This window comes from Python bivittatus, unplaced genomic scaffold (genome assembly GCF_059951505.1).
Source record: "Python bivittatus isolate LINGU-HERP-01145 unplaced genomic scaffold, Pbiv_v1 ctg000080_np1212, whole genome shotgun sequence".
NCBI classification, from domain to species: domain Eukaryota; kingdom Metazoa; phylum Chordata; class Lepidosauria; order Squamata; family Pythonidae; genus Python; species Python bivittatus.
Genome location: NW_028277035.1, coordinates 90,818,112 through 90,838,387, shown reverse-complemented (window position 1 = coordinate 90,838,387; position 20,276 = coordinate 90,818,112). Strand labels below are relative to the sequence as shown.

The 20,276-nt window shown below is 43.3% G+C and overlaps 1 protein-coding gene across 1 annotated transcript; it reads left to right on the top strand.

Moving 5' to 3' along the window:
• Positions 1-10,379: 10,379 nt before the first annotated feature.
• Positions 10,380-18,846, top strand: LOC107326670 (vomeronasal type-2 receptor 26-like). The gene is made up of 3 exons (XM_088134672.1): positions 10,380-10,637; positions 16,891-17,017; positions 17,936-18,846. Exons 1-3 carry the CDS (start codon positions 10,476-10,478, stop codon positions 18,844-18,846), a joined length of 1,200 nt encoding a protein of 399 aa, XP_087990798.1. The 5' UTR covers positions 10,380-10,475.
• The last annotated feature ends 1,430 nt before the right edge of the window (positions 18,847-20,276 follow it).

Here is a 20,276-nt window from a genome sequence, read left to right as displayed (position 1 = left end):
TGCCATTAGTATGGGGGGGGGATTTCTGTGGGTAATCTGTAACTAAGCAATGGGGCAAGCGCGGGAACTGGGGAGCTATAAATTACGGTGCAAAGTGTGCCAAGCCAATCCTGGCTTTGTCTGTACTTACTTACGTTACGCTTGAGTAATCCTCTTTGCTGAACATACATGTCACGAGAGTTTCTCTGAGACGAACGGGGTAAACCTTACAGCTCTAACTTTATTGTAAGGTTACATGAACAGAATCTTCCAATTCTGAAAGGACGTCTCTCCCCCCTTACCTTTACAGTCCAAGAAACTAGGGAGGGTCTCTTCTGAGATGTTTGCCACAGCCCCATTCTTTCTGGGGGCTCACCCATTTTACTGCTTTGTGCACCACCCCAGGGTTGTTGTTACAATATGGGTAGCTATATAAGTTCAGCAGCTATATATGTCTTAAAATAAAATAAATACAAATAAATAAATACAAAAGCCTAATGCATATACTTGAAAGAGAAAAAAAAATGTGCCATGACCTTTTGATTAAAATCTCTGGACTTATTTATTTGGTCCCTGCAGAACCTTTCCCCTCCCTCCATTTTAACAGATCCTGTAGACCGACTACTGTTTCAGTCTTTCTATCTGTCTAGTGAAAACAGGAACATGCTCAATTCTGAACCAAGGTTGTGGAAAGCCTATGACTCAATGCCACACACATGGATCTGTGAATGCCTGGCACTATACAAAGTCAACAGGACACTAAGGACCTTCCTCAAGAACTCAATGGGACTGTGAAAGACAACATTGGAAGTGAACTCAAGACAGCTCGCACAAGTGGCCATCAAGTGCGGCATATACCAAGGTGATGCACTGTCCCCACTGCTGTTCTGCATAGGCTTAAACCCCCTCAGCCAGATAATCACAAGATCTGGATATGGGTACAAGTTCAAGAGTGGAATCACCATCAGCCACCTCCTCTACATGGATGACATCAAGCTGTATGCTAAGAGTGAACAAGACATCGACTCACTGATCCACCTGACACAGATCTACAGCGAGGACATTGGGATGTCATTCGGACTGGAGAAGTGTGGTAGGATGATAGTAAAAAGAGGGAAGGCAGTTAAGACCGATGGAGTGGAACTACCAGTGGGCCACATAGCAGACATCGAGACCACCTATAAATACAGTCACACAGGAACCATGAGGAGGCGGCAAGGAAGAGAGCAACATCCAAGTACCACCAAAGGATAAGACAGGTCCTGAAGAGCCAACTCAATGGGAAGAACAAGATCCGTGCCATCAACATGTATGCCCTGCCAGTCATCAGATACCCTGCCAGTATAGTGAGCTGGCCAAAGGAAGACATGGAGGCTGCCGATATGAAGACCCGAAAGCTTCTCACAATGTATGGAGGTTTCCATCCCAAGTCCAACACCCAGAGACTGTACACCAGCCGCAAAGAGGGCGGGCGGGGTCTGATGAGTGTCAAAACCACTGTCCTGGACGAAACCCAGAGTATCCAGGAGTACATCAGTAAGATGGCACCCAAAGATGAGCTGCTGAGAGAATGCCTCAGGCAGCAGCAGATATGGGAGAAAGTTCAAGCAGAGGAAATACTATGGCAAGACAAGCCCCTGCATGGGATGTACCATCGATAGATAGCTGAGGTGGCTAACATTGGGAAATCCTATCAGTGGCTGGAAAGGGCCAGACTAAAAGACAGCACTGAGGCACTGATCGTAGCAGCACAAGAACAGGCAGTAAGCATCAGATCCATAGAAGCAGGGGTCTACCACACTAGACAGGACCCAAGGTGCAGATTGTGCAAAGAGGCCTCAGAGACAGTCCAACACATAGTGGCAGGGTGTAAGATGCAGGCAGGAACAGCATACACAGAACGACACAACCAAGTAGCTGGCATTCTGTACAGGAACATCTGCAGAGCGTCTGAGCTAGACCCCCCCAAGTCCAGATGGGAGATTCCACAGAAGGTTGTGGAGAATAACAGGGCTAAGATCCTGTGGGACTTCCAGATCCAAACGGACAGGCAGGTACTGGCCAAACAACCAAACATCTTGGTAGTAGAAAAAGACCAGAAGACAGCGGTAGTGATAGATGTAGCACTGCCAAGTGACAGCAACATCAGGAAGAAGGAGCATGAGAAGCTGGAGAAGTACCAGGGCCTGAAGGCGGAAATAGAGAGGATGTGGAAAGTAAAGGCCAAAGTGGTCCCAGTGGTGGTAGGAGCACTCGGGGCCGTGACTCCTAAACTGGGAGAGTGGCTCCAACAGATCCCAGGAACAACATCAGAGATCTCTGTGCAGAAGAGTGCAGTGCTAGGAACAGCTAAGATACTGCGCAGAACCCTCAAACTCCCAGGCCTCTGGTAGAGGACCCGAGATTGAGGAAGACACGTACCACCCGTAGGGGTGAGAGGGGATATATATATATATATATATATATATATATATATATATATATATATATATAATGGTATCATTGCCTGGAACCCAATGAGAATCAGCATGGATTCTTGGATACTATAGCCTAGAACATACAAAGCCTGGCTATCCTGCCAAGAGAAGTTGTAGGCTTAGATTTCATGGAAATTGTAAACATGGAGATTGCTGACTTCCCCTGGATATAGTTATTCTGGAGTATCTGACCTGAATTGAGGAAGGTGCCTCATTCACAGCAGGGCAGGGAGGAATTACACTCTTTTCTATGGCTAGCTGTATAATATTCACTTTTATTAAGACATCCTAAGGTTGCAAGAAAATTGCATGCAAAGCAAGAAAAGTAAAAGTTGTTAAGTGCAAGATGCAGGAGGCAAGATATGGAATCATCTGAGAGGGGTAATAGCTACAGTTATGAGAAGAGATAAGGAAGGTCTCTGAACCTGCAACACCTGCTCACTGCAGCAAATACTTTGACTAGACTCAGCAGCAAAGTGAAGTCAAAGGGAGGAAGGATAGAATGGAGGGAATGAAACTAATATGGGAGGAGTGGGGAGAACTGGATTAGGAATATATTGAAGACCTGAACTTTGGATGTCACAGTGGGAGGAAGGAAGGAAGGAAGGAAGGAAGGAAGGAAGGAAGGAAGGAAGGAAGGAAGGAAGGAAGGAAGGAAGGAAGGAAGGAAGGAAGGAAGGAAGGAAGTTTTAAACTAGCTGGGTGAGTTGAAAGATTACTCATGAACAAGAGATAAAGCCAAGAAGTCTCAAGGCTTTGTGCAAAAAATGCCAGAGCAATCATTATCAGTTGAGTCAAAGAAAACTGGCAAAGACATAGAAATTGACCGTCTGGTGTAGCAGAGAAAAGGTTTGGAGAGATCTAACTTAGATGGAGAGAGAGGCTAGGAGAAGAAGGAGAGAAGACCCACTGAAGACCTGATCATAAAGGCTAAAACAGGCAGCCAGTTCTGTGAGACACTGGAAGAGGAAACAGAAGGAGCACGTTTGGGAAGTGAGTAGGAAGGAGAGTGAGTTTGGTTCCCGGACTCCTTATTCAATAAGTTAGTAACATGTGAGGTTTCTATCGTACTGTGTCCTGGGTCTGTACAAGGTTTTTAAGGGTCCAAAGTAAAAACTGCCAAAGATTCACAATTACAGGTGTGACATTGGTTTTTCCTTCCTGGATGCCCTGGGGAGGAAAGTCCAACTATAGAGTATCCCCCTCTGCTGATGGAAGAGTGTACTGTAACTTGTATCTGGAGGATAAGTTTCTCAGGTAAAGGGAATAAAAAGTTTGCTGAGTTGTTTTCTTGGTGACTCTTAAATTGGAACTATGCCCATGAGTCATGCAGAGTTTTTCCCCTCATGCACACCAGTAAATGAAGTCATACAGAGAATCAACTGTGATCCCTAAATCCCTATATAATTATCAAAAGCACAGTGATTTCTTCTTCTTCCACCAAAGCCTATGGGATTCCCTCCACTCACGGTCATTTTGAAACCAAGTTAGGGATACTTAATAACTCTCATCAACAGAACTTGACAAATATTTAGTAACTCCTATAAAAAAAAAGCCTGAAAATCTGGTCCATAACTATCACAAGGACTACGGAGAGCATCTGGCAGGATTCATGTTGGCAGGGACTATGCCACTCGGACCTGTAATGTTTCTGGTTGCAGATCTGGTGCCAGGCAACATTTCATATCCTCTTGATCAGGTCTGCGCATCTGTGCTCTTTGGTGAGAGAATTTGGCTTCACTTGCAACGGCTCTGAGACCACAACAGTGGGACTGGTCTCCGAGAACAAGAGCAGATCTCCATCATGATATGCAAAATTCTGCTGCTGCTTCTTCTCCTGGTGTCCCATTTTCCTTGTGGGACGTTGATGACCAAATGTCCACTGAATGTCCAAAAAGAGATAAAACACGAATTTAATTATTACAAGCCAGGAGACTTCCTGATTAGTGGAATCATATCTACATCTAGCACGATATTTTTTCCATACATTTTCTCTAAACCACCAACCAACAGATTTCAAAGGTAATTCCTGATGTGTACTTAACCCTCTTGATTAATTTTATCCTTTCCACGGTCTTCTTTTTAATAGGGAAGGCTCCCATTTCCATTTCTCTGCTCTCTGTCGACTTTTTTCCTCTTCCTTTGTTTTAAGGAGAAGGCTGAAATTGTGTGGGAGGGTGTCCTGGCTCTTCACAACATAACTCCCTGTAATGCCAGGGAGTCACCAAACCCCCTTTAGCTGAAGGCAAAGAAGCAGGATTCCTTCCCATTTTATTTTCCTGTTCTCTTCAATGATGCACTGCTCTCTCTCTCCCCCTCCCCCTCATCTTTCCCTTCCTGGGCAAGGGATCACAGTCCTCACCCACTGGCTTTCAGCTTTTAATTGTAAGGTGGCTTGTGGACCACTTTGGATCCAAGAATAAGGGAGAGGCTGGCATTCTGCTTTGCAGGGCAGGAACCCCATTTTCATGCTTACCTTTTGTTTAAATTAATGAGATACCTTTAAAAAATAAAGAAGCCAAACACAATTCAATTTAGTAGAGGCCATTTCAGCATTCCAAAGAAAAAATCCATTTTTCTTTAATAAGTGGTTGTTCTTATTATATGCCTTGACATAGAACATTGTTATTGAATTGATGAGGTGAATTTAGTGCAGTGCTAGCCTACTTTTTAAACCGTATTTTAGGTATTCGATTCAGTCGCTGAACCAGCATAAATTAGCAATAAAATTAAAACTTACAACCCTTCCATATGAAAGAATAAATTCTTATAGGCTACGAGGAAAGTAACTAAAAAATTAAATTAATATTAATAGCATGGAACTACAGAACCATTGCAAGGTAAAATGATCACTGTTTATCATAACGGACATGAACATTAAAACTTTATATGCTATAATTTTTAATATTGACATATAAGACATTTGCCACCTACTGTTGAAAATTATGGAAATATTATAGAATATTATTCGATACAGTATACTCTCTGAAAAAATGATAACAATAAAAGTACAATGTTATTTTATGGCAAAGGAATGCTAATTTTAATATGAAGGATTTCATAGCTAACAATGCAACAGCTGAAGGGCAGGATTTGTCATGGCTAATCAATTCTTATTTTCTTCTGAATTTTGCAAGCTGATGCACAAAATTTAGAAACGTGATAGGCTACTATCGGAGAACAATCTGAAGGAAATCAAAACATGTAAAAATCATCAGAATGGGTAGGCAGCCTGGTGAGCCTTGGGGAGAAGAGAGTTATTTGAATCTCCCTATTAAATGAGTAATAAAGAAGTTGGAGAGTTGCAGAGACAGACAGTATTATTGCAGAAGAGTCTGCACAAATTCCCAGGGCATTCTTCCAGGTGAGAGCTCTTCCTTCTCCTCTATCAAGAACAGCCAAGGAAGAACATTATAGTCTCCCAAGCTGAAGTCCCCTTTAGCCTTGGAAACTGCTGGCTGTCTTAGATGGGGCAAAGGAGTCACTATATACTTTTGATGATATCGGTATTATTAAGAACCATCAGGTCAGTGTTGACTTACAGCAACCACATAGATAGAATTTCTCCAGCATGATCTATCTTCAACCAGGTCTTCTAGTTCTCCCAACAGGGAAATAAGGTAGCCTATCAAGAACAAAAAAAGACCTTGGAGCAGCCCATTTTTTAATTTTGCAGTGGTTCAGGATATTGAACAAAGTCAGCAATGGTCTAATTCAGTAATCAGGTTAAGTCTATTGAAATAACCCAGACTAGATGAGTCTGAAACAAGAGCACATGAGTTATATTTGAATATGAAACAATAGATTAAGATCGATCGATTGATTGATTTTGATAATTATGTGCCATCAAGTTGGTGTAGACTTTAACTGACCACATAGATAAATCTTTTCCATGACAATCTGTCCATAACCTGGTCTTTCAGGTCTTCCAAAGGTACTTTCATTCCACTGTAACTTAATCTGCCCCCTTGCTGCTAGTCATCTTCTTCTCTTTCTTTCCACCTTTCCCAGCATCAGAGCCTTCTCCAGAGAGCTGGGTCTTCACATCATGTGTCAAAAGTAGGATAATTTGAACGTGGTCATTTGTGCTTCGAGGGAGAACTCTGAGTTGATTTGTTTGATGGTCCATTGGTTTGTTTTCTTGACTGTCCAGGGTATACTCAGGAGTCTTCTCCAACATCAAAGTTCAAAAGCATCAATACTCTTCCTATCCGGCTTCTTCAAAATCCAACTTTTACTTCCATAGAGTGTCACAGGGAATATCATGGCTTGAACGATTCTGATCTTTGTAGGTGGAGACACATCACGGCATTTGAACATCTCTTCCAAGGCCTTCATGGCTGCTTCACCAAGTGCTAGTATGTGGCAAATGTCTTGACTGCTTCTTCCTTTACTGGTGATGGTTGATCTTAAAAGCAGAAGCTATCCATCACCTCGATATCTTCATTGTCAGTTCTAGGGCTGGTTGTTGTGCCTGTTGTCATTAGTATGGTCTTCTTTACATTTAATTTTAGTCCCTTTTTTTTCACTGTGCTTTTTATATGTTATTATTAGAGCTTGCAGATCCTTTCCATTTTTGCCTATGAAAATAGTGTCATCAACGTAATTCATGTTATTGATGTTTATTCCTCCAATTTTAAAACCACATTCATCTTCTTCACATCCAGCTTCCCTTAATATATGTTCAGGATATAGGTTTAACAAGCAAGGGGAGAGTATACAGCCTTGTCTCACCCCTTTGCCAACCTGGAACTAGTCTGTTCTGTCCATACTATGGCTTCCTGGCCTGCACATGAGGACAATGAGATGTTCTGGGATTCCCATTTTTCTGAGAACATTCCACAGCTTGATTTGACTGACACAATTGAAGGCCTTTCTATAAGCAATGGAAAAACATACTGACTTGTTTTTGGTATTCTTTGACTGTCTCAATTATCCAGCATCTATCAGAAATAATGTCTCATGTTCCTCGGGCTTTTCTAAAGCCAGGTTGAATATCTGGCATCTCTCTTTCCATCTCTTTTTCTAATCTGCATGGGAAGATCTTAAGCATTATTTTGGAGTATGTGAAATTAAGGATATTGTACAATACCTTGCATACTTTGTTAAGTTTCTTTTTGGGGGGGAGGGGAATATTGGAATGTAAATCAGTCTCTTCCAATCTATTGGCCACTGTGCTCTTCTCCAGATTTGTTGGCATATCCTGGTTAGAACTTTAGTGGTTCTTCTTCTGTTGCTTCCAACTTGGTAATTGTCATGAGCCACGATTCAGAGTCTGACTCTGACTCTGATTCTGACGGTGTTGCTCCAGCTGATCAGCCACAGGGATCTCCTGATCAGCTGGAGCAGTCAGATGATGAGGCACGGCCCCCAAGCCCCAGATCCAGACGCAAATAGAGGCTAGCAGAGCAGCGTCAATCAAGGAGGCTCCTCACAAGGCAAAGGGCGAGTCCTGAATAATTGAATCCAGCTGTCAGCAGAGAGATTTACGTAGCTTGCTTTGACTTCACTCTTGGTTGGAAAACAACCATTTGAAAACCAAGCTCATGTCTTGTGCATATCCTGAATTCCTGACTTCTGGGCTCGCTGACTACCCGATTTGGCTTTGTGCCTCTTGGCATTGTAATTAGACTACTCTTTTGCTTCTTGGACTACAAATGCTACTTTACTTTGATAAGTCTTTGATTAACAACGTGACTGTTGTTATCTGCTTCTCTTCCTTGGCAACTGTTTCTGCTATCTTGAAACAGAACAGTAATGACCAGAATGCTGATCTTCACCTTCTAGTACTAGAGTTTCTTGTAAGTAGAGAACATCTTCTAAGGTACCTAGGATGTTGACGTCTCTCCTGTACAATATTTGAGTGAACTCTTTCCATGTTCGTTTGATCTCTTTTGAATTGGTTACTATCTGTCCACTGGCATCCTTTAGCATACCAGTTCAAAGTTGGAACCTCCTTCTGAGTTCAGAGATCTTTTGAAAGACTGTTCTTGTTTTTCCATATCCACTTCCATCTTCAACATTTCATTCATTCATTCATTCATTCATTCATTCATTCATTCATTCATGCATTCAATTTGCATAGCTGCCCATCTCAGCAAGTGACTCTGGGCAGCGAACAATCATAAAATAAATTAAAAACAGATTTCCATCATAATACAAAAATGAAAATGCACACAGCAGCCAGGAGAATGTTACAATTCATGGTTGTTAACACAACCAGGAGACAGAACCCTTCACACACCCTGGGCCCCAGGCCCAGGCACATAACCAGGTCTTTAGGGCCTTCTGAAAGGCCAGCAGGGTTGGGGCCATCCCGATCTCTGGAGGGAGGATGTTCTATAGAGCCGGTGCTAGGGCAGAAGAGGCATGTCTCCTGGGCCCTGCCCACCGGCATTCCCTGCCTGACGGGACCCAGAGCAAGCCCATCCTGCCGGACCAGATTGGACGGGTAGAAACAACTTGGAAAAGACAGTCCTTCAGGTAACCCGTCCCAATGCATGAAGGGCTTTAAAGCTTGCAACCAGCATCTTGAATTGCACCTGGAAGCACACTGGCAACCAGTGCAGCTGAAGGAGTAGTAGTGCTATATATGCTAAGTAACCAACATCATTCACTACTCGTGCAGCTTCATTCTGCACCAGTTGAAGGTTCTGAATGCTCGTCAAGGGCAGACCCATGTAAAGCACGTTGCAGCAATCCAGTTGGGAGGTCATGAGGGCCAGGCATGGGCACAACTGGTGCATAACTTGAAGGTATGCAAAGGCCCTTCTAGCCACAGCTGCTACCTGCTCTTCCAGCAGGAGCTGTGGGTCCAAGAGGACCCCCAGATTGTGCACCGGGTCCTTCTGAGGCAGTGCCACCCCATCCAAGACCAAAGGTGGAAAAACCTTGGCACTGGAAGGTCCAAACCCCCAAAGCCACTCAGTCTTGCTGTTATGCCCCATCCAGGCCCACATAGCCTCCAGGCACTGGGACATCACATCCGTGTTTTATAGATGTTGTTGTAGCACTACTTCTTGTCTCTTCGAACAGCTCTCTGAAATTCTTTTTTTTTAAGTTTTTTGTCTTTCTTAGCTAAGGAGACATGGCTAACAGTGCAACAGAAGTTCTCCTATTTTTATTTATGCTTTTAAGCCACCTTTTCAACTCAATTTGAGTGATCAAAGCAGCAAACAATAAATGATAAGCAAATACCTAAACCTTTGCCAGAATAATTCTGTTTAAATATTCTTACAGTTCGAAATGAAATGAATCCTGTCAGAAATATTCAGCAAAATGGGAGTTATGTCATAGAAACCTGTTTTTTCATATGGAAATGGTTTTCCAAAGAGAATTTTAAATAAATGCATCCAGTTGCTAAGGCAGTTGATCCATTACTATAAAAGTATAGGTTTTTCTATAAGAATGCCCCTCTAAGTCATCACTTGGAGAAAATAGTAGTTGGGAACAGGTCTGGAGCTTCCAAGGGGGATCACTTTGAGCCTGAAGAAAAGCGTTGGAGAGAAGGTCTCTGGTGCCAGTGGGACTGTTCTAATAGCAAGACCCGAAGAAGTCCATCACCTGGAGAGGCCCTGTAAATGAATGATACAGGTATCTGACATCTTTTCATTGAACAATGAATTTCTGACAATATTTCCTGCATCACAATACAAGGACCAAGCTTCTGGTTTGACCCTGTCCTGCTTTCCCCTTCATGAGGTCAACCAAATTAGTCTGTACATTAAGGGGTAATGCATTCCATCCCTGATTTCATAAGACAGCAATCCAACAGATTAGTTTTAGATGCCCTTAAAGGAATAGCTTCAGGAAATATGATGTGATTTTGTGAATTGTAGATGGAAACCTAAAACTTAGATGAAGACCAATTGGAATCTCATATCTTGCAGTATAAAGAGTATGAGCTTCTGGCAAGTTCTGCCCTTCGTCTTTGCCATTCATGAAATCAACCAGAATCCAAGGCTGTTACCGAACATCACCCTGGGCTATAGCATCTATGAGAATTTTTTCAATGCAAGAATGACATACGAGGCCATGATGGACTTGCTGTCTACAGGATGGGAGAGTGTCCCAAACTACAGTTGTGGAAGACCAAATAATCTGTTGGCTGTGCTTGAAGGGACTGATTCTGAGCTCTATAATTATGTTTCAACCATGCTGGGCATCTACAAAATCCCACAGGTATGAATGGATGTTGAAGTTAATTTCACTTTGCAAAATCTCTTGATAGTCCAGAAGGGGCCGGATAATAAAAAAAATGAGTCAGGTGATGGAGCTTAAAGGATACCTGAAATAATATATGTCCATCATGCACCCAAATATTTCTTCCTTCATTCTCGCATCAGTGCACATCTTGGTTTTTTTAAAGATACACAGGTTTCACAGAGTTCCCCTTTTTTGCAACTGAACTAGCCTTCATCCATAGCTCAAGTGAGGTGCTCCCAAGCATCCTGCACATGACATTTGCATCTTCTGCCAATCCTTCTTCTGCCTCTTTTCACCCTTATTCCAACCAAATCCAGATGAGGTCTCAAAGACTGTGACGGAAGAAAAAGTGGAGTAATATTACTTTGAGAGGGGTCCCCCCCCCACTTGCACTTAAAGACAATGAAAATGTAGCCAGGTGACATCCTTTTTCTGCTGAGTTCACATAACATTCCATCATCCCCGATCCATGACGGAGAGATGGGCAGCTGAGCTGGTATTATAGTAGTATTTTGCTCTTTGATCTTGCGGTGTTCACGATGTGAAAAATGTGCCACATTTCTCCTCCCATAATTTTGGCACGAAGTTGGTAATAGGCTATGGCTGGGAACACAGACAAGGGATACAAGACAGGGAGGCCACATTTCATGTTTGGAACTGAAAGAGAGATGGAAGGAATTTCTCTGCCATGGGGGAAAGTCCCTTAGATGTAAGCACTTCTTTCTGTCACTAAAAGCAAAACAATCAACCATCTTTTCTATTTCATCCTAGATCAACTATGGGGTCATCAGCCACATTCCTGAGCAGAAACATCATTTCCCTTTTTTCTACCGAGTGAGTGCAAAACAAGAGCCTCCTCACTCAGCGATTCTGAGTCTGCTCCTGCATTTCCGATGGACGTGGATCGGCCTCGCTGCTCCGGACAATGAAAATGGAGAAAAGTTCAGAAGAACCTTTGAGCCAGTAGCCTTAAGGAAAGGTGTCTGTGTTGCGTTCTCAGAACGCTTCCCCATGCTTGTGGGTGAAGGGGCAAAAAAGCACACCTTTCGATATTTTAGCAATGCTAAAGTAAAAATTATTGTTTGTCAGTTGGACTTTCAGGCCACATTAATACTAGCAATAATAATACGAGACATTGAAAAGAGTAAAATCCTGTTTGGGGAAAAAGTATGGATGGCCACAGCTTTGTCAGATATAAGTATGAGGCTTTTTTACCAACTGGTTAATCTCCAGCATAATCATCTTTTATTATCCTTCTCAACTCAGGCAAAGAAAAGGACACAATATTATGATTTTAAATCGTACTTCTCTGCTAGCGAGCAGTTTGGGGAGATAGCATTCCAGTGTTCCTATTCAAGCATCTTGTGGTCTAAGAAAGTTTGGAAAATATGCCTAGAAAAAGAGAACTGGGAAATGCCACCCCGTGATATGGTTACAAGAATCCTGTCTGAGGATGGCTCCAGTATTTCCACAGCAATCCAGGTTGTGACCTGGGTCCTCAATGCTGCCTCTTCCTCCCAAATGAGTCAAAGGAGGATGCAGATTGGAGACCATCAGACACCTCAGGTGGTACAGCCGTGGCAGGTAAGACTTTTCCTTCGAAGTTCTATTGACGTTCCCTCTCAATTCCTCAATGTTTTGTTAGAGATGAGCAGGGCTGGACACGGTGGGGGGTGGATCCCCAAAACAGCTGCCAGTTTCTAATATTTGTTCTGACCAGATGTGGAGGCTGAAAGAGAGAGATTCAGTTGCTGAATCTTCTAGACTGAACCAGGTGTGCTAGTTCAGGGTGCTTGTGAGAATAGACAATGACATCTTAAAAGAGAGATAGGAAGACTCTTTCCGCATTTGCCAGATAAATAAGCATTAGGATGCCACAGTAACCATCATGTTCTCTCTTGAACATCCAACATTGGCCTGATGTAGCTCTCATTTCCTGTCCTGCCATTGCAAGGAGGGGTCAAGTCTTTCTTCCTCTCAGCATCTTCTGGAAACAAGCAGAGCAGCTGACCTGCTTTTCACTACAGCTTCCTGGTCATAGCCTGCCACTTTTTACTTTTGCCTTTGCAATCTCCCAAGATCCCTTTCCTGCTCCTTCTCCTCCTTGGGAAATCAAATCTTAGAATGTGGAGCCCTGTCATTTCTCCCAACGTTTTCACTTTCCACCCCCACCTGTTGTTTACACAAAGCTCCTGTAGAAGGTAAAAAGTTGCAGAGCCCCAAAAGACCTTAAAAAAATATACTGGTATGAAATGTGCTGCCTCTGTTTTATTCACTTCCAAATGGCCCTGTTGGGTTTCTGTGTGCCGAGCATGTCAGAAAGGAAGCAATTTTCCAGCTTCTCTGGCTTCCATCTGTGGTACATTATCAGACACTGGGAAAAACACCCTCCAATCACAGCATTGCAGGAGAAATGCCGCAGGTCTGGTTCCATCACCATCTCACATCTGGCTGTGTCACTAGCTCTCCTCTCTGGGCTACTTCTCTTGGCCCTTCTCCTACACCCCACTGTCTCATCACATGACAGTCCCCCTTCCAAAGAGGGTGATTGAAGCCCCGCCCCTTTTTCATATGCACTGCATGTGGTTCGCCTCCCACTTCTCCTTCTTAGACCACCTAGATCAGTGCATGTTTCCTCCAGCAGATGACATGGACACAGGGAAGGGGGCAACAACCCCACAGTAGAGGGGAAGCAGCAGGAGTACCTTGGGACATTTATTTATTTGTTTGTTTATTTATTTATTTATTTATTTATTTATATTATTAAATTTATATGCTGCCCATCTCCCCCAAAGGGTGACTCTGGATGGCTCACAGTTAAAAACAAAAACCCGTAAACAATTTAAAAATACCCCATAAATAATTAAAATTAATTAATCCATTTAAAAATGGTACAACAAAGCCTATACATAAATGCTGAAGACATTCAAGATGACAGGGGAGTGAAATAAATTACCCCACCAGCCATTTCCATTGATGTGAGCCCCCATCTGGCCCCCAGGTCTTCTGGCATCGCCAGGATTTCACATCTTCACTGAAGGCCATGAGAGTGGGGGCTCACCGCACCTCAGGATGTAGGTTGTTCCAGAGAGCAGGGGCCACAGCAAAAAAGGCCCTCTTCCTAGATCCCACCAGTCAAAATGGTGGGGTCTGCAACATGCCTCTTCTGCCGGACTGAGTGGGGCCGGCAGATATAAGAGGAGCGAGACAGCTCCTCAGATAACCCGTTCCCGTGCCATACAGGGCTTTAAAGGTGATAACCAACACCTTGAATTGGACCCGGAAACAAACTGGCAACCAGTGCAGTTCACGTAACAGCGGTGTTATATGGGCCCCCCAGGGGCATTCAGAACTGTCCGCGCTGCTGCATTCTGCACCAGCGGTAGCTTCCGGATACTCTTCAAAGGTAGCCGCATGTAGAGCGCATGGCAGTAATCCAACCAGGAAGTGACCAGGGCATGAGTGACAGTGTGGAGGGCCTCCTGATCAAGGAAGGGGTGTAACTGCTCCACAACACGAAGTTGCGCAAAGGCCCTCCTAGTCATGACTGCCACCTGTTCTTCGAACAGGAGTTGTGAGTCCAGGAGGACCCCCAGATTATACACCAGGTCTGTCTGGGGTAGTGCGACTCCATCAAGAACCAAAGATGATAAACTCCAAGATCTTGAGGCTCCCTGTACCCACAGCCACCAAAGGTGATTGAACAGTTAGCACCAGGCTGCTGCTGATGGTGCAGAGCTAAGATGGAGTTGATGTTCCAGACAAGCAAAATTGGGATGCTGGTGTTTTTGCAAACACCAACACCAGAGGTGGGGAAACAGCCATAGCAAGACGGTCAGATGACACAGCATCTGATTGCTGGAGTCAAGACATGTTTGTGACCTGAGTTTAGCAATTTCATAAAACAAAGCAGGCCAAAATGGGAGAGATGAGGAGAAAGAGAAAAAGAGAAAGAAAATCATTTGACTAGATTCCTCCTGCCACATTGGCAGACAGAGACACTGAGCTGAAATACCCCAGTTTTGACTAAGGGCTTAAATGAGAATGTGGACATTGCAGGTGTGATTCTCCATGTCTTTCTAGCTTCATCCTTTTCTAAGAAACTTCCAGCTTTACAATCTTTCAGTGGATGATATCTATTTGGATGAGAATGGAGATCCTGTGGCTGACTTTCATATCATGGACTGGGCAGTATTTCCCAACAAGTCTGTGGCTGGGGTGAAAATTGGGAACATTGAAAAAGAAATCTCTTCAGATATCAAGTTCTCTATAGATGAGAGTGCCATCATATGGCCAACATCCTTTAACCAGGTTACTAAGTCTGCTTGTTTGTGGATTTTATTATTTAGCTATTCCTATGTGGTTCATCTGACCTTATGGTTCTCTTGTCACTCTGATGGAGGGTTTGTGCTGGTTGAAGGAGACATTACTATTTCTGTGGAGTCCTTGGGGTTCTCTGAGCTTGCTTGTTTCCCTGCAAACATTTTGTTATCTAGCTAGGTAACATCTTCAGTGCTAGAAGGGAGTGGGGTTTGCTCTGTGTTTATATACAGTGGCTGGCCCTGCAAGTGTTGGTGGAGATGTGGGCTTTGTTTTTATAGTATTTTTTCCTCTGGTAGTTCCTTGATTAGGGTATTGTTTACTGCTTGATTGTATGTCTGGTGGTAATCTTGGTGTTAATCTCTGCTTATCTGGGTGATGATTGCTGGGGAGGAGATGTTCTGGCCATTTCTTTTCTTTTCTATTGTCTCTTTTGAATAATGTGTAGGTTGTAAGGTTTACCCCATTTGACTCAGAGAAACTCTCGTGATATGTGTATTCAGCAAAGAAGTTTACTCAAGCGTAACGTACGTAATTACAGACAAAAGCAGGACTGGGTTTGCACATTTTACAATACAATTTATAGTTCCCCGTCCCCGTGCTAGCCCCTGTTGCTTGGTTACAGATTACCCTCAGTAATCCCCCCCTTTACTCAAATGGCAGATTCAGTCCAGCTCTTTTGTGTTCTTGATTGCTTTCTATCGATGGCATTGTTGTTGTATTCGTTGGGTCTTTCTGTTGCTTGCAAAGTTGGGAGTTCCCAATCACGTGCTGATTGCTTTACTTCTAATCCGATGCTCTCCCCTTTGCCTACAGCGCCTGAGGCAATTTGTCATTGACACAAAGTATCCGCTTGCGGTTTAGTTAAGCGGCGCCAGCTGGCCCATTAATCAGTTCGCGGTTTCTCATTTCCCCTTTCCTTGCTAGCTCTAGAGTGGTGAAACTTACTAAGCGCGGCTGGGCAAGTTCCTAGCTGTGCCGCGTCAGCTGAATCTAACATAGGTGTTGTTTATCTCTATCTGCCTGTTAATGGCTGCCTTGTCTGAATACCACGCTTCCAGGAATTCCCTCACATTTTTGGATTTAGCTCGCTCTAAGTTGCTGACACTTTCCCAGTTGAAACTATGATTAACAGGCACATGAAACATTTGCCAGAAAACAATCAAGCTCAGAGAACCCCAAGGACTCCACAGTTCAACCCTGAGCTACATATATTCTCTTCTATTGGTACTACTATTTCTCCTGGACCTCTCAAAAGACCTACTTGTGACTGTGGGAATGCCAGCATTGTTCTTGGGTAAGGTGGAAATCATGTTGTCGGCTGGCCAGTGCTGCTTGCTGTCTGCAAGCAGGCCCGCAAAGACCTTTGACAATGAAGGACTTACTGCAAGTCGTCTTACTCAGTGCTTGCTCAGAACTAGAGTCTGGGCTGATAGGAAAGTGAGATCCAAAAGATACATGTTGGAAGATGGCAGAGACCTGAGGACATGTTATGGTAGATGGTGTTCTAGCAATTGCTAAGATAGGAGCAAGCAATCTTCTGCTTGCCATGCTTTGGACTAGACTTCCCATCATTTCTTACCAATGGCAATTCAAGCTGAAGCTGATGGGACTTGAAGACCAATGCATGTTGCCTCTCTGGAAAAAAACAAACAACTCCAGAAGTCTAACGATGCCTGGACAGAGGAGCCATCAGCGTTTTCTGATCATGGAGGGGACTCTGGGTCCATATCCTGCTGAAATGAAACCACTAGTGGGGATTTTTCACCAAAACATATGGTGTTAAAAATGAGTTTCTGAACAAAATATGTACATTGTATTTAGAAAGAGATCTTGAAAGTATCTTCTTAAGTTCATGAAGCCGTCTTGGGACTCACTTCCATGTTTCCATGATTTTCCTTATGTTTAGAAGGCCCCTTTTTCTAGATGTACTGACAGTTGCCTCCCAGGATACGCCAAGCTCACGAGAGAGGGAGCACCGGTTTGCTGCTACGACTGTTCTCCGTGTATGGAAGGAACCATCTCCAGACTGGAAGGTAGGTGGCTCCAGGACAAAGAAGGAGCAGCAGCCTTGTATTCTAGGGACAACTGTAGGAAACAAGATTTAATCCCATATTAAATCAGACATGCATCCAGACTCAGGAAACAGACTAAAGACTCAGCAAGAACTGTTCAGTGAATGTAGGAATTTACCATGGCAGATGCTTTCACAAAATGCAGCATCGGACCTTCTTTTCGCTTCCAGATACATCCACAGCTGAACGTCCTTTCGGCTTTGGCCCAGCCGCTTCACTCTTTCTGGAGCTACTTGGAATTGCCCTCCGCTCTTCCCCAGTAGCATATTGGACACCTTCCGACCTGAGGGGCTCATCTTCCGGCGTCATATCTTTTAGCCTTTTAACATTGTCCATGGGGTTTTCTTGGCAAGGATACTGGAGTGGGGTGCCATTTCCTTCTCCAGTGGACCACATTTTGTCAGAACTCTCTGTCATGACCTGTCCGTCTTGGGTGGCCCTGCACGGTATAGCTCATGGCTTCACTGAGTTACGCAAGCCCCTTCGCCACGACAAGGCAGTGATCCATGAAGGGGATATATATATATATATATATATATATATATATATATATATATATATAGGTTCTGCTCAGGAGTTAGGGAAATAAACAGAAGGGAAGGGGAGAATGTGTTGCTAGAGCATTTTTCCATAAAGATTTTCTGCTTTATGCATGCTTAGTAATTATTTCTTCTTGTGTAATTCACTTGTCACTATCCAATGTAGATCATTTTTTTCTTTGCATTTCATTATTCTAATAATAAAAATATTTTTAAAAAAGAGAGAAAAAAAGAAAGAAAATCTTCATTGCTTTATTTACACCCTGCTTTGGTCAGTTGGTCATGAGGTACCGAATGCCACTGAATCACTAGTTAAACAGCAATTCTTTGTGTTTTCCAGATGTAGCCCATTGCGAAAAGTGTCCAGATGTCCAGCATTCCAACAAAAAGCAAGATCAGTGTATCCCCAAAGTTCCAACTTTCCTGTCCTCCAAAGAAATGCTAGGTCTCATCCTGATTATCTGTGCCTTTTTTTTGTCCATAACTACTGCCTTTGTTCTAGGAATCTTTATTAAATACCGAGAAACTCCCATAGTCAAAGCCAATAACCGAGATCTCGCCTACATTCTCCTGGTCTCTCTCCTGCTTTCCTTCTTGACTTCCCTTCTATTCATTGGTCAGCCAAAGGAAGTGACCTGTCTTCTTCGACAAACCGCCTTCAGTGTTGTTTTCTCAGTTGCTGTCTCTTCCTTACTGGCCAAGACTATCATGGTGGTGGTGGCGTTTCTGGCCACAAAGCCAGGCAGCAGGATGAGGAAATGGCTGGGGAAAACTCTGGCCAACTCCATTGTCTTGTCCTGCTCTGGGGTTCAGATGGGCATCTGCATCATATGGCTGGGAATCTCTCCCCCATTCCCAGATTCTGACCTGCATTCCCAACCAGAACACATTGTACTGCAGTGCAATGAAGGCTCCATTGCCATGTTCTACACTGCACTGGGGTACTTGGGCTTTCTGGCTGCCATCTGCTTTTTGGTGGCTTTCCTGGCCCGAAAGCTCCCAGGGACCTTCAATGAAGCCAAGCTGATCACCTTCAGCATGCTGGTTTTCTGCAGCGTTTGGGTCTCCTTTGTCCCCACCTACCTGAGCACCAAAGGGAAATACATGGTGGCTGTGCAGATCTTCTCCATCCTGGCGTCCAGCCTGGGCTTGCTGGGCTGCATCTTTGTCCCCAAATGCTACATCATCATCCTGAGACCTGACATGAACACCAAGGAGCATCTGATGATGAAAAACAATGAGGGCTCCTGAATTTGATGCTTTTTTGAGGGGGAGGAGAGTCATTGGAAATATAAAATAAGATAGCTTAGAACTAGAATTAGACCTGATAAATGAAAATAGTAGCAAGAGGTCATTTACTTTTAAATCCCTATAGGTTATACTCCCAGCACATGGTGGTTTGAATGAAGTAGAACATTTGGAAGTATTGCCTTTTTTGTAGGGATAGGAAGGGGACCAGCTCATTTTCAGAGGGAAGCTGGAATATTTTTGTAGCAATAAAGAATCTTTGACCAGCCAAATGTTTATTCAATTTATTATGTCACAAGTTTCCTTTAAGGGCTTCATTCCCAATCACTTATGTCTGAAATTCAATTCTAAGTAAATTAACTACAAACATTAGAATAGGGGAAGCTGTTGTATTCAAAGTAAACTTACATGAATTATACAGGAATCCACACAAAGGGGGAAATGGTATCTATTTCAAGAAGGTAGCAAGGGCTGTCTTTGGTGCCATCTATTTGTAGATCACAAAATAGTCCACATGGTAGAGATAACCTTGGGGTGGGGAAAATGTTTTTTTTTCCTCAAAACTTTGCCTTTAGAATCTCCTTTCATTGGGGTGTCCAGAGCCCTTGAGCAGCATGTAGTGCAGGAACAATAATTTCTTTCAGCTGAAACTGTTTTGTTCAGAAGAAAATCTGGAGGGAGTCTAGACACATGTTCTGAGTGCGGGAAATGTGTTGAACTTGACCCTCAAACCTGTCAGTCGCTTCTTCTACTGCATTAGTAGAAGTTGGAGCATAAACTTGGAGAACCATCATTTTAAAGGGTTCTCTGTGAGGTCTAATTTATATAATTCCATCATTTATTGCAAGTAGTGTCTTTGCTATTTCCTTCAGACCATGAAAAGAATACTGTTCCTTCTCCATTTATTGCCTGAAATGGTGCAAGTTCAGCCCATCTCAATTTGCTCCTGCCTAACATGTCAATTTGTAGTCGATTCATTTCATATTTCATGAACCTGAGATTTTGCAGTTCAAATTTTATTTTCTGCATGGCAATTTCAGCAGCCAGATGTCTTGAAAGTTTAATCCAACCATGTCATAAGTATGAGTACTCTGAATGATCCTCAGCTGTCCCTCTATAGCACATTGACTGTCCTCTAAACTGAAGGGCACATTACCTGGTGCTATAGCCTCAATTACTCTATAGAGTCTATCCATGTGATTTTCTTGTGTTAATACAAGAGTGGTTTACCATTGTCTTTTCCCTCCCAGTATGAAATGATTCTTTTGCTGTTCTCACCGAGGTGATCAGACCAACAACATCTTCCTGTGTTGCTACTGCCCAACAGAGATGCCTGATTGCTTTCATTGCACAGTTGGGGTGACCTGCTGCCTTACATGACTCTGCTAGTATTATATACTTTTGGCCAAAATGCTTTGTTGTGGGAGGTTGCT